Source organism: Hyalella azteca, unplaced genomic scaffold (genome assembly GCF_000764305.2).
Source record: "Hyalella azteca isolate HAZT.00-mixed unplaced genomic scaffold, Hazt_2.0.2 contig13588, whole genome shotgun sequence".
In the NCBI taxonomy this organism is placed as follows: domain Eukaryota; kingdom Metazoa; phylum Arthropoda; class Malacostraca; order Amphipoda; family Hyalellidae; genus Hyalella; species Hyalella azteca.
Window position 1 is genome coordinate 27,491 of NW_025943504.1, and position 14,435 is coordinate 41,925.

The 14,435-nt window shown below is 40.4% G+C and overlaps 2 protein-coding genes across 2 annotated transcripts; both read right to left on the reverse strand.

Annotated features, from left to right (window-relative positions):
* Nucleotides 1-342: 342 nt before the first annotated feature.
* LOC108671326 (heat shock 70 kDa protein 1-like) lies at nt 343-6,431 on the reverse strand. Its single transcript, XM_018158850.2, has 3 exons — nt 6,318-6,431; nt 3,843-5,103; nt 343-3,477 (listed from the first exon to the last, which is right to left on the reverse strand). Exons 2-3 carry the CDS (start codon nt 5,087-5,089, stop codon nt 1,644-1,646), a joined length of 3,081 nt encoding a protein of 1,026 aa, XP_018014339.1. The 5' UTR covers nt 5,090-5,103; nt 6,318-6,431; the 3' UTR covers nt 343-1,643.
* An 805-nt stretch (nt 6,432-7,236) lies between these two features.
* Nucleotides 7,237-14,216, reverse strand: LOC108671325 (aspartate aminotransferase, mitochondrial). The gene is made up of 10 exons (XM_018158848.2): nt 14,067-14,216; nt 13,585-13,741; nt 12,977-13,186; nt 11,961-12,098; nt 11,564-11,707; nt 11,340-11,451; nt 9,057-9,213; nt 8,671-8,830; nt 8,037-8,161; nt 7,237-7,905 (listed from the first exon to the last, which is right to left on the reverse strand). The coding sequence occupies exons 1-9, from the start codon at nt 14,144-14,146 to the stop codon at nt 8,039-8,041; spliced, it is 1,281 nt and encodes a 426-aa protein (XP_018014337.1). The 5' UTR covers nt 14,147-14,216; the 3' UTR covers nt 7,237-7,905; nt 8,037-8,038.
* Between the last annotated feature and the right edge of the window lie 219 nt (nt 14,217-14,435).

Consider the following 14,435-nt stretch of genomic DNA (forward strand, 5'->3'; position numbering starts at 1 on the left):
TAACCATGTTATTTGTTTCCATCTAGTCCACTCTCACCACCCATGTTTCGCCTAACCCAAAATTGACGCAAAAAATATTATTAATTTGATAGCCTGAAGCTATATTTCGAGATCGCGTTGCCTGTTCCTTCGTTATATTCAATACACTTCTTGGTGGGCGCGTTCTTGGTACTGATGTAAATTCCCAGACTCCTCTAAAGCTAACTTTGTCCCTAACCAATTGAAGAGACTTGTTCTGTAACGATTCCATTTCAACAATTTCCAGTGACAATATTTCTTGCTAAGCATCACCAATGAGCTCATTTTGAATCCTTAACAAATGTTCTATGAAAATAACGACATATTTCTTTCTGTGACTAACGGTTACTGGAGAAAACGATTCGGAACATTGGACTAACGGCAATTAGATAAATCGGTGATTTCCCTAATCCACGTAACTATGATCTAACACGATTCAGTTTCGCATAGCAGACGCTTGATGTACATCGGAGACCGGACAGAATCGCCATATGATATGGATATACTGTTAAAATTGGTGTTGTTATAGTTCCTAGTTATAAAAGTTTAATAATTAACTTATCGTTAAATTTAAATCGGGAAGCAGCATATATAATTCACGCAGCGGAAGTAGATTTAATATTGCGTGACTTGCAATACATTTCCATGTCGCAAGATTCTGAGGTGGCTCACGTAGACCAGGAGCGATCTACGCAATTTTCGCACTGCGTATTCACCCTTAAGAAAATAAAAAAATTTCTTCACACCAAACTCCCTCCATAAAAGACGAGAAAAAAACTTTGTGACACTTCTGTATATTTTCACATACTTGAGTGAAAATTTAAAATTCTTCCGAACGCTTTGAACACAAGCAATTATGAATTCCACTCTTATGATACAGATCACGCAGAAGCTGTTAATAAGAAAACGGCCAAACACGAACCGAGGCTGAGAAACAATATGAAATGCTCCTAAAAAAATCATGCACTTCCTCGGGCCGACGAAATAAGCGGAATGAAGGACACGTAGGAGGACTGGCCCACAGTCGGAGAGCAGGCATGCATCCAATGACTCGCGCAAACCTGTGTCACACCGACCATGCATGGAGTACTCAACCAACTAATGTAGCGGAAGAAATGATAGGAAACGGTTCAATACTGCGAGCATATGTCCATGATTAGAAGAAAGAAGTTCAAGTAGTAGGTGAGATTACAGTTTACAAAAACTGAACTTGCCTGCATCCAGGCTTGCGAAAATAAGCAGGTGTACACGAATAATGTTAACATTAAACAGCGAAACTTGACATTTTATCTTGAACAATCACGGGAATTCATTACAAGAACCGAAGTAGACTGTTGAAATAAAATTTAATCATTGATCAAAACCGTGCGTACTAAATCTAAAAACGAAAATAAAGACGCAAAAGTTAACATTATGTTTTGTTCGAGTGAGAAGAATTAAGTTCCATTTACTGACCATATGATCCGAAAACGATCGCTGAATAATCAGCAGTGCAGAAATAATAGTCTTGTAGTACAAGTCATGAATATAATCAACAAATACTAGGAAAACTTAACGCTCAAGCGCCATATGGCCAAAATGCATGAAAAAAAATGAATTCTCCTCTTTGGCGCAAAATATGAGGATTAAAGTAGACCGGCGCATCGCTTTTCCAGTTCGGCCCGCTTCAAATCGAATTCGGAAGCAACCAATCCCTCGTTGTCATCCAGCCAAGCCATTGTAGCCGTCAGTGCGGTGTCGATGTCACGCAGCAGGGCTTGATCGATCAGAGAACGCAAGCAGCACAGCTTGTCTTCGACAACATTTTTCATCTGCAGACAATATCTTTCGAGTGAAGCACGCGCGATCAGCCTGAGCTGTTTGTCCTCGTTGCCATAAGAAGAAGCCTCCGCCATGCAGCGGTCAATATCGCTCTTTTCCAAGCGGCCTTTGAGGCTTGTTATGTGAATGCTCTGGCGGCTGCCTGTGCTCTTATCTTTGGCTGAGACTTTCAAGATCCCGTTCTTGTCAATGGCACATGTCAGTTCAATGTTCGGTCTTCCTTGTTCGGCATTTTCAATGCCGCAAAGCTTGAACTGTCCAAGAAGGTTGTTCTCTATACAAAGTTTATTATCACCTTCATAGATGGCAATGGTTAAGGCTTGCTGGAAATCATTAGCAGTTGAGTAGTAGCTTGTCTTTTTAGTGGGGATCCTTGTATTCCGATAAATTAGAGGACTCATGAAAATTCCGAACTCCGCAACACCGATGGTCATGGGACAAACATCCACTAGATTTATGGCTCGATCTCGAGAGTCCCTGGCTAGCACATCAGCTTGTAACGCAGCGCCATATGCTACTGCATGGTCCGGGTCGATGGACTTGTTCAGTTTTTTACCTTGGAAGTGTTTTTGTAGCAATTCTTGGATCTTGGGGATCCGAGTTGAGCCTCCTACAAGCACGACTTCGTCGACGGCACTAGCGTCGAGACCGGCGTCTAAGAGCACACGCTTCACGGGGACGAGTGTTTGCAGGAACAAGTCTGAACACAGAAGTTCGAAGCGGACGCGACTGATGTTCGAGATGAAGTCAATCCCGTTATGAAGAGCAACAATTTGGAGGCGACTCTTCACACTCACTGAGAGATCAATTTTCACTTTTTCACAAGCTAATCTCAACTTGGTTTTAGCTTTATCATCAGAAGCTAGATCTGCTCCGTGCTTTTTCTTGAACTCTCCGATGAAGTGCTGAACGAGTCTGTCATCAAAATCTCGCCCGCCAAGAGAATTGTTGCCGTTCACTGCCAGAACTTCGAAATTTTTGTCTTCGATTGCCACCACGGCAACGTCAAAAGTGCCTCCACCTAAATCGAAAATGAGTACATGGCGTCGCTCTTTGGCTGCTTTTTCGACACCAAAAGCAAGAGCAGCAGCGGTGGGTTCGTTGATGATGGCCAGAACATTTAGACCTGCAATTTTTCCAGCGTCAAGAGTGGCTTGCCTCTGCGAGTCCTTGAAATAGGCGGGTACAGTGATCACAGCGTTTCTTACAACACTGCCGACGAAAGTTTCTGCAACTGACTTCATTTTACGCAATATCATCGCAGACAGCTCCTCCGATGACAAGGTTTTTATTGTTTTCTTGTGAAGAACTTGCACCTTAGGAACTCCACCCTCATCCACAACTTTGAACGGCCACATTCTGGTATTTTCAGGGGTGTCAACATCAAGGAATTTTCGCCCAATTAGACGCTTAACATCAAAAACAGTGTTTCTGGAATTGTTGACGGCTTGTGCCTTGGCTGCAGCACCGACGAGACAATCTTCGTCAGTGAAGGCGACATAGGATGGAGTGATGCGACTGCCGATGTCGTTGGCAATCACCTCCACTTTGCCGTTGCGCACAACAGCCACGCACGAGTTGGTCGTGCCGAGATCAATCCCAATCGCAGGTTCCGTCTGGGCTTCCACAACCATTTTTCTGCAACACGTGAGATTAACATAATTTTCATTTTTACGTTGTTGTTTCAAAATTATAAGCATAATACACAATTAAGTGTAAATATTCTACTGATATAAAGAAATTCTTTACTAACGAACATTCGGAGAAGCACACATAACATTGGAAAAAACTAAAATTATTCTCTATGTCATTAAAACAAGTATATAAATTAAAGATACAAATTATGAAACAACAAGTAATACATTTCCACTGCACTAACGGAAAAGAAGAAACAATTTTTAATTTCGGTTTTTAATTAATAAAATCAATTCTTTCTTTTTTTTTTGTTGGAATGGTGAGTGTGGGAGGCCTTTTTATAATTTCTAATTATATGCATAAGTTACCGGTTGTCACGTGTCTTAGGGACGACGTTACGGGTCTCGGCAGGCTGGTGGGGAGCGACGCTCCTGGCGAGCACCGCCTCCTTCACTAGCAGCTGCAGGGGCGTGAGGTCGCGGCTCTCCGACAGCGCTCTGAGCGCTGCCAGTGTGGCGTACCTGGCCGCCCCCATGGCCCCCACCAGGGCGACATCGACGTCACTTCTGATGGGGGTGTCCTTGAAGCAATCACGCACTAGCACCTCGACCTTGGGCACCCGGCAGGAGCCACCACACAGAATGACCTCATCAATGTCAGCTGCCTTCATGTCAGCTGACTCCAGGGCATTCTGAACGCTCGAGGGTATCTTGGCATAGAGCGTCTTGTTGAGCTCATCCAGCCGCGTTCGACTCAATGAGAACTTGAAATCAGCAGAAGCCGTCGTGGACGGAACCACGAGTTCCTCGTGCTCAGAAAAGGACAGGCTGTGTTTCAGCTCTCGGCAAGCTTGCAGAAGCTTATGCATGGCAAGTTTATTGGTGGACATGTTTAATCCATGTTGACGGCTGATCTCGGAGAGGAAATGCTTTGTCATGATATCGTCCATTGAAGGAATTGGGTACATTTCCGACGAAAGTACACTGAACACTCCATCTTTAAAAGAGATAATTGACACTTCTAAGTATTGCGATCCGTACCGGAATACGAAAACAGATTGTTTCTTCGACGTTTTCTTCTGCAAATTATAGCCATAGCCCACGGCCACGGCCCTGTCGATGATGCCCAGAACAGACAACCCAGCTGCGTTGCTGCTTTGCGCCAACTGAGCTTTATGCACATCCAGCACAGAACTTGCAACCGAGAGAACAACTTTCTTTACTTCTGACCCAGCAGACGCTTCCATGTCTTCCTTGATTTTCAGGAGAACGAGAGTCATGAGTTGTACCCATGTTCTTGAGTGACGTCTCTTGTTTTCACCCGCCTCGACTTCGATAAGAATGCTGCCTTGCGAGTCTTTTGTTTTCCATGGCAAACCGTAGGTGTCATCGAGAAGGCGCATCACCTCGACCAGCTCCAGCTGAGGGTCGGCATCATGAGCTACTAAAGCAGCTTCCCCGACCAGTGGCTCGTCTTCCTCCGTGAAGACAACAACAAGAGGTGTGTGCCGCGCCCCGCTGCCTGCTGCGACCACCTTAGTCTCGCCTCTCACAACGACGCAAGACCGCGCGTTCTTGGACCCAAAGTCAATGCCTGCTACAATTTCACCGTACATCTTGACAAGTTTACCTGTAAATATGAATTGCAGTGCTTAGAAAACATCTATGTACCTTGTTGTAAATCAATATTCGTGAAGGCTAACATAAAAGCATTGTTCTTAGTGCATTTCTCACCTACTGATACAGAGGGTCATTGAAAGGAAGGAGTAGTTATAAGTTTTTAGCCTGCTGCTCATCAAATAAGATATCAGCTCCAACAATATAGCGCATATCTCAATAGTCAATTAGCAAGAGTTATCGTAAGAGTTGAAAATAATATCAATTTTGGATTGTTGTCGATTCTTGTGGAACAATAACTAAATATTAAGTATCCCTGTGTCAGCGTTTTATAGTTAAGAAACTTGATGCATGCAAAAAAAATATAACTCAGTAATCACTGCAGTGAGTAACAGAGAGCGCATTTTCTCGTCGACGAAAACGTGATCACGGACGGACAGACAGACGGACGGACGGACATGACGAGCAAAATAGTGCATTTTTCCATGAATGAGAAAATGCGCTAAATAGGTCCGTTCTATGCTGCATGCATCATTGTTGTTTAGGCTAATGGACACTGCGATTTCACCTAATAATGAAATTATATAGGTGATTATGAAATTTGACGCGATGCTACTACGTACTTAATTAACAGTGGCTTTCATTGTATAATTTTTGTTTTTCAACATCAATGGCAAGGAAAAATAAAAATATTATGAGATTACACGGTCTCTTCTAAGACTCTTCATAGTTATAGGCGGCATATAGCTAGCTACTTAGCCTATATAGCCCTCACGCTTGACCAGACCAGGAACACTACAACTATGTGTACCTATAATCTCGCGCTAGCATCACTTGTGTATATTATATATCTAATGCAAATTAGGTTTACAAAGGCTCACAAATTAGTTAGGCAGGGAGGTTCACAAAAGCAGTTCAGAGGTACTAATTCCTGAAACAAAATTAAAACATAAATCTAAAATGAAAGGCTACCATCAGTCCATCACCGAAAACATCATTATTAAATTCATGATACCAGTAGCTACCAAATTAATTAACGAAAAATTATGAAAATTTGGATGATGTATAAGCTAATCATGGATTTCAGTGGTGTCCGATAAAAGAGGCTAGGTAAGTTGAATTTTGAAACTGAAAAGTGTGACACTGATTTGACATGAATCATGAATGATGAATCTAGTTTGTTGTTCTTACTGTTAACTTCAAACTCATTCGATAGTCGACACTTACCGATTCTTCGATCATTAATTCCAAAAATTCCTTTTTATTCTCTACTTGAGCAATGCTTCAATAATATATAAACAAGAATTGAGCCACTCAACTTCACGACAGACACGCGGCTAGCATTGCACTCACTGACTCACCCAGCCGATAAGCCGACGAGCCGATATGAATTCCAAAGCTTAGATGCAAGATTCGCTAGATAAAACAACTTTTTCAGAAAGTATTTTAGTTAATTCGATTTGAAATAAAGACACAATGTGTTATCTTCTTTAAATGTCAGTCAAAAAAATTACATGAACTATTTTTGATGCATTTTCTTCTGTTTCTATCGCTTTCGTTCATTTAGCGAACGTGTTCCGTGTTCGTAACAAACGCGTTTCGTTCAAACGAGGCATAAACGAGTAACTCGCGCTTTGTTCAGTGGCGAAATCGTGTTCCACTTGCTTTGTTCACTCATTTGAAGGATGAAATGAGTACTGCAAAAATGTAAAAAAACACGGAAATTATTGTATTCATTTTTTTAAAACAATTTTTTTATCCAGTTCTAAAACTTCAGGCTATTTATTGTCTCTGAGAAAAAAATTGTTCCATCGACGATTGGGCTCTGGCAACGCGAGCAAATTTCAGCTCAAATACGAAAAATGAAAATATCAGTATGAAAAGGCATGATGGGAATTAGCGCAGAGTAATAGACTAAAAATTTTACGTTAATTTGGTAGGAAAAATCCTAATTAGGACTATTCAAGACCTCGCATTAGCTTTGTGATTGAAGAAAGTATCTTCATTTCCGTTACCGTCATCTCTTCACGCGAGTTTTGAAAAGCTAGTCAAATTTTTTGTAACCGTGGCGCCCACATTCCTAATAATTACGCACGGTATAATCATTTTTCATGCAGTAGCCTCGGGTGGATAGAAAAATATCCAGTTCAGTTAATTCGATTTTATTATGTACAAATATGCCCACAGAAAAAACTGCAGGAAACCATAACACGTGGACAACCTTGAATGCCGTATGGCGTGTTGAGCGCATTATGCGATGGCCTACCTTCTAAATTCTCACATTTCAAATGCCAATCATTAAAGCAACAATTGCTAAAAATGGAACAACTTATTATCAAATGTTTCAAGTTCATTCTTATACATTTCTACCCTTCTGAAAGGTTTGTATTATTACTAGCCTAAGGACCTTCATTTTCTTTCTTTTCTTTTATAATGCCGATCACAGTACGTTTCAATTGAATTTTCTTTGGTAGTTTTAAATAGGGTAATTTGAGAGTGCCAGATCGATTTAGTATAAATCACATATGAGCTCCCCGACGCGCACTGCTGCAGTAGCCAGCACCAGAGACTTGGCAGCACCAGAGACTTGGCAGCACCAGAGACTTGGCAGCACCAGAGACTTGGTGGCACCAGAGACTTGGCAGCACCAGAGACTTGGCAGCACCAGAGACTTGGCAGCACCAGAGACTTGGCAGCACCAGAGACTTGGCAGCAGCGGCACCAGCAGCAGCAGGACTCTAGTTCTTCAATCTTCGTGGCTGGTAGGAATAGTTTTCAGTTCACTGCCACTCAAGATAGGCAGACATTTCCTGCACTGGAAATGAATCATTGGAATTTTTGAAAACAACAAATAACTGTAATATAGCACCTATCACAACGATGGTATAACAAGACCATATCTCCTGCACGAGCCCCAGCGACGCTCGTAACTGCAGCCCTCAGGACCTCTACTTGGTGACAGCGTGCATGCCCTTGGCGAGGTACGCGACGTTCGCTGAAGTGATTCCTGCCATGGAGATGCGTCCGTCCTTCGTCAGGTAAACGGAGAACTCCTTCGTCAGTTTCTCCACCTTCGTAAAGAATGAATCGGAAATTGTTGTTGGCTTGGCAACTATTCACTACAGAAGCAAATGTCATTCCTTGAATAATATATTACTAATCAATAAAATTATCTAGCAACTTAAGTAAGGCATCGATACTAAGGGGCATGCTGGAAGAAAAATATCATCAAAAAATAGCGTAGGGAATGCGCAGGCATAGACGCAAATAGCTCGGCAAGTAGTTTTGTTGTCACGTATGATACAAACCGACATTGAAAATATTTAATTGTTACACCAGATTATTATGAAGTAACGTAACATCGGGATAGATTAGGTATTGTTAACATGTATTTTATTGAAATGTATTCTGAAAACTCTAAGTTAATAGCGTGCGTAATAGATATGGAAATAATTTTAAAATATAACTTCTTATTAGTGGTTAAATAATTTTGAAAAGCGAACCGACTAAAGTGCCACCTGCGTAATAATTGCACAAGTGTTGGGTTTAGACAAGAACCTAGGGAGCAACCCTCGTTCACCTGAGCGGGCGTCATGCCAGTGAAGCAGAACATGCCGATCTGGTCGGTGATGTGGCTCCAGTTGCGCGTGGATCCTTCCTTCTCGAGATTAGCTCGTAGTTGTGTACGCATTGAAATAATCCTGTCAGCCATGCCCTTGACATCAGTCAGCCACTCTGATCTGTAAGTAGCTCTCGAGATATTAGCGTTCAACTCCAGGTTAAGCAGTACAAACAACATGGATTAAACGCAATCCTCAATTATGAACACCAGATGAAGTTCAGCAAATTGACTGATGGTTTCGCAATGAAATATTGAAAGTCATGTTTGCTTCTATTTCTCCATAAAGCCGCTGTACATTCTATAAACTTGAAATTTTCATAGCGATCCGAGAATTCGACGACTACCTGAGTGCTGCGTCAGACAAAATAGTGCTGACGATCCTGGCGCCGTTGATGGGCGGGTTGGAGTACAGGGGGCGGATGAGGATCTTAATTTGCGACATGACGCGCGCCGCCCCGTCCTTGTCGGAGCACACCACCGTGAACGCCCCGGCGCGCTCGCCTGCACAACACAAACTCTTGAGGACTCTTGTGCTGCACACCAGCACACCACAATACAGGAACACCGTGTAGACCACTGCTCCATGCAGCACACCACAATACAGGAACACCGTGCAGACCACTGCTCCGTGCAGCACACCACAATACAGGAACACCGTGTAGACCACTGCTCCGTGCAGCACACNGTTATGTAACCCTGTATCACTCTTGTCAAGGATGTAGTTATGTAACCCTGTATCACTCTTGTCAAGGATGTAGTTATGTAACCCTGTATCACTCTTGTCAAGGATGTAGTTATGTAACCCTGTATCACTCTTGTCAAGGATGTAGTTATGTAACCCTGTATCACTCTTGTCAAGGATGTAGTTATGTAACCCTGTATCACTCTTGTCAAGGATGTAGTTATGTAACCCTGTATCACTCTTGTCAAGGATGTAGTTATGTAACCCTGTATCACTCTTGTCAAGGATGTAGTTATGTAACCCTGTATCACTCTTGTCAAGGATGTAGTTATGTAACCCTGTATCACTCTTGTCAAGGATGTAGTTATGTAACCCTGTATCACTCTTGTCAAGGATGTAGTTATGTAACCCTGTATCACTCTTGTCAAGGATGTAGTTATGTAACCCTGTATCACTCTTGTCAAGGATGTAGTTATGTAACCCTGTATCACTCTTGTCAAGGATGTAGTTATGTAACCCTGTATCACTCAAGTGACAAGGAAGAGTAACCTCCGGTGTTCAGCATAAACGAGGCGTGGTAGGATCAAGATGGCACAGCAGTTATAAATAATAAGCAACTTCAAGAGTTCAGGAGTGTTATGGGCAATGCACTTGAACCATTCAATGTTCTAGTTTTCTCTACGCATAATAGGAACATGATTCTATTTTAAGACATGATATAAAATTTGAGACATCCTTATTAAGACTAGATGAACTGTAGGAAATGATACGTAACCCTATATGTGAGGACTTTATCATGATAGACTGTCATGTCATTTAACATTGAACCATATGGCATATAGGTAGCATATCATATACCATATATAATGATATATAATATATGCTACGTGCTATATGATATTCAAAAGAAGTGCCACTCACAGACCAAAACGTACTGTGAAAAGATGTTGAATTTTTCGCCTTGTTCATTCACACATGATTAGTTGAAAATGCTATGTAGCAATGTAATTGTATAATAGAGAAAAATTTCTACTGGTGGACATACATGTATGAAATTTGCATGCTTTGAATTAAATAAATAATCTCACGCAGCTCAAGTTTCCACTACCTCCTTAATAATGGCATAAGTATATAAATATTTTATATACTTATATGCCTCCCTTCACAAGAAAGTATTCATACTATTCTAAAGTAAGCAAAGTACAGATAAAATTACGAATCATACTTGTCACGGGAGGATCTACAGTGATGACATGACATGATCTACAGTGATGACATGACATGATCTACAGTGATGACATGACATGATCTACAGTGATGACATGACATGATCTACAGTGATGACATGATCTACAGTGACGACATGATCTACAGTGATGACATGACATGATCTACAGTGATGATATGACATGATCTACAGTGATGATATGACATGATCTACAGTGATGATATGACATGATCTACAGTGATGACATGATCTACAGTGATGACATGATCTACAGTGATGACATGACATGATCTGATCTACGGTGATGACATGACATGATCTGATCTACGGTGATGACATGACATGATCTGATCTACAGTGATGATATGACATGATCTACAGTGATGACATGATCTACAGTGATGACATGATCTACGGTGATGACATGATCTACAGTGATGACATGATCTCCAGTGATGACATGACATGATCTACAGTGATGACATGACATGATCTACGGTGATGACATGACATGATCTACAGTGATGACATGACATGATCTACAGTGATGACATGACATGATCTACAGTGATGACATGACATGATCTACGGTGATGACATGACATGATCTACAGTGATGACATGACATGATCCACGGTGATGACATGAAAGGGTCTACAAACAAGCCAACAGCGTGGTCACTGGTCACTCCATCGAGTAGTGGATGCAATATCTCACCATAGAGGCCCATGTTCTTGGCAAAAGACTGAGCTAGGAGGATGTTATGGCCATCATCAAGGAACTTGCGCACAGCAAAAGCATCCTTGTCCACACTCCCAGAGGCAAAACCCTGCAATAAAGTTCATTGAATAATAACAAACTTACAAAGTATCAAGTTAAATTCTCAGGCAGGAAAAACTACTATAAGTTTGAAATGCATAGGAGTGTTTCTAAAACTCCACCTGATAAGCCATGTCAAAGAATGGCAACGCCTTCTTGCTCTTGAGGAGGTCGCTCATGGCCTGCCACTGCTCAGGGTTGGGGTCAACACCAGTTGGGTTGTGGGCACACGCGTGCAGCAGCACCAGGCTCCCATCTGGCATGTTCTGCAATCAATCCAGATAATCTATTATCAAATGAATCTCAATTGATTCAAACGTCAAAAATCTCCCCACTTTATTCAAAATTATAATTTCAATAGATCAAGTATTGTCAATTCTTTGAGATGCCTGAAGATCAGCATTAATAATCAAAGAACCCAAAAGCTTGATTATCTCATTTCCTGACTTGCAGCAGTGCATAATACATACAGTGCAAGACAACAATGATATCGGTGAAGTGTCAAGGTCTTAAACAAACCTTAAAGTCTTCCATGGCTCCATTGAAGTCAAAGCCACAAGTCTTAGGGTCGTAGTACCTGTACTGCTTCACCTCCATGCCCACGTGTTTGAAGATGGGCACGTGGTTGCCCCATGTAGGGCTTGGGAACCATACCGTCTGCAAGCAGATATATACTATGTCATTAATACTGAATAGTGAAAAAAGTTACATAGGGTTCATTTTTGTCTTCGGTATTTAGAATTATCAATTTTCAATTCCTCATTAACCTTCATGGGGTTCTGGATTAAAGCAAAGTGCAGTTTTTTGTCTTTGAGATCAACTTCATTTTAAGCCATAAAATTATTACAACATGTTATTTCAGGATCATTAAGAATGTTTGTGCAGCATATAATAAATAAATAACATGCAGTTTTACTGTACCAATAAGTCACTGTAGACTTGTGGAAGCGTGAATGTTCAAGTGCAGAAGTTTAATTTTCATACCAAATTTGGTTAAAATGTATAAAATTCAATTGAATTTTATACTAGAAATTCACAAAAAAAAACTTTCCAACACACAAAAAGTTCCATTGATACATTAGCTACAGTATGAAGGAGGCACTGTGGACTCAAAACAGTGTTACAGAGATAAGTTTTGAGCAGCAAGATCACAGCAGAAACTAACAGCCACAGCCAAGGAGATAACTTATCTGTAATAACAACTAACTTAGCAATTCACAGAAGAAAGGTTAGCCATAGCAGTAGTAAGACACTACATAGTAGCACTACATGGCAGTTGAGTATAACTTTGGAGTGCAACATGCATATCCTTATGGCAAGGTGGTATCATATCAAGAAATTGTGTACTCTCTTTTCAGCTTTCAAACTTTGCCATCTTTCCCTGACCCAAAAATAAATAAATAAATCATACAAGAGATATTCAAACCATTTTCCCTAATCAACATAACATTGAGCACTGTGAGCTAGAAACAAAATAGCATTAAAGTACAGTAAAAGAAACATTCATTAAAAAATGAATATAAGAAATTACTTACTTTAATGGGGAAAAATTTTGCTAAGAAAGCAGAGCCAATCCTAAGTGAACCAGTGCCAGAGATGCCTTGAACAGTTGCGTTGCGTCCCTCTTGCAGCACAGAGCTGCCCTCACCAAATGCCAGGCTGATGGCTGCGTGGCAGAACTCAGCACTGCCAGAGATGGGTGCATATTCCTTGTCTAGGGCCTTTGACGTCATGATAGCCTCTGCCTGCAAGGCAATGTATCACAAGCTACTGTCTGAAGGCTTTTCAGCTGCTAATAACCTTTCAAATAATATAATACATTAATGTAATATATCAAACATTATACAAAAAAGACTATAAATTAACTTGTACTGAAACAATGAAGAAAATTACTCAAAGTTTAACTTACATAAACTCATTCATTAGGAGTAGGTATACAAGAAATTCAATCATTCATAATTCATTAGAAGTTTACAAGAAATTCAAGATACATAAAATGTTGAAAAATCTGTACCACAATAACTAAAAAGACATTTAAGAAGTCCTCTGAGGTTCCCAACACTTAATACAACAAAAAGTAGATCAAAAATTACAAATTTTTATCAATGTTTGCTAGTTTGAAAGTTGGAACAAAAATACTCACCTTCCTGACAGAAGGAAGCACAAAAGGTTTGTTATTGTCATCCCGGTAAGCACCAACACCAAGATTTATTTTATTTGGATTAGTATCTTTCTTGAATGCTTCAGTGACTCCCAGAATGGCATCTGGAGGACCCATCTCAACATTGCTCCAAAGTGACCTGAGAAATTAATTGCTTTATTAAATAACTAAATATCGAAATTATCCCTCAATTGCAGTAAAATTACTTTTATCAATCTTCCTAAGAATATAAGAATACACAAGTTATTTTTCAGATATTTATATATAGGTTGGGCCTACTAATTTCATTTTATACTGCTTCCAAGTTCCAATATTACAGAAATGAGAAAATTACGAGAAATAAACCCTTTTTTAGTTTTTACCGAATGCATTAAAATAGATAGGTATTGACCATTGACGTCAAAACAATTAGGTAATTTCCTCCTTTTATCGAGATTAGCAAGGAAATTTTAGAATTAACTTACGCATATCTTGAAGTTGCAGCTGTTAGAGGTTTATAATTTGTTTTTAGGAGTGAAAAAACTTTTGCACCGGTGACAGCCATGCCTGGTAAGTGGTAACTGCCTTCAACTCGACAGCAACAACACCAAACTGAATCAGATGACGGCAACTGTTCCGTGTTAGTTGAAGTGAAGACATGAAGGTCAGGGCTTTGATCAAAGTTACCCTCAAATCTGTCAAGATTCCCCTAAAATATGTAAAACTAGGATATGTTGGCAGAATTTGTTCCTTTGCCGGTTTCATTGAAGATCAGAGAATTTGCTTTATACACAAATTTCTTACTATTTTTTCCAATTTATTTAACTATATTTTTCGAATGGGCTTATGGACGT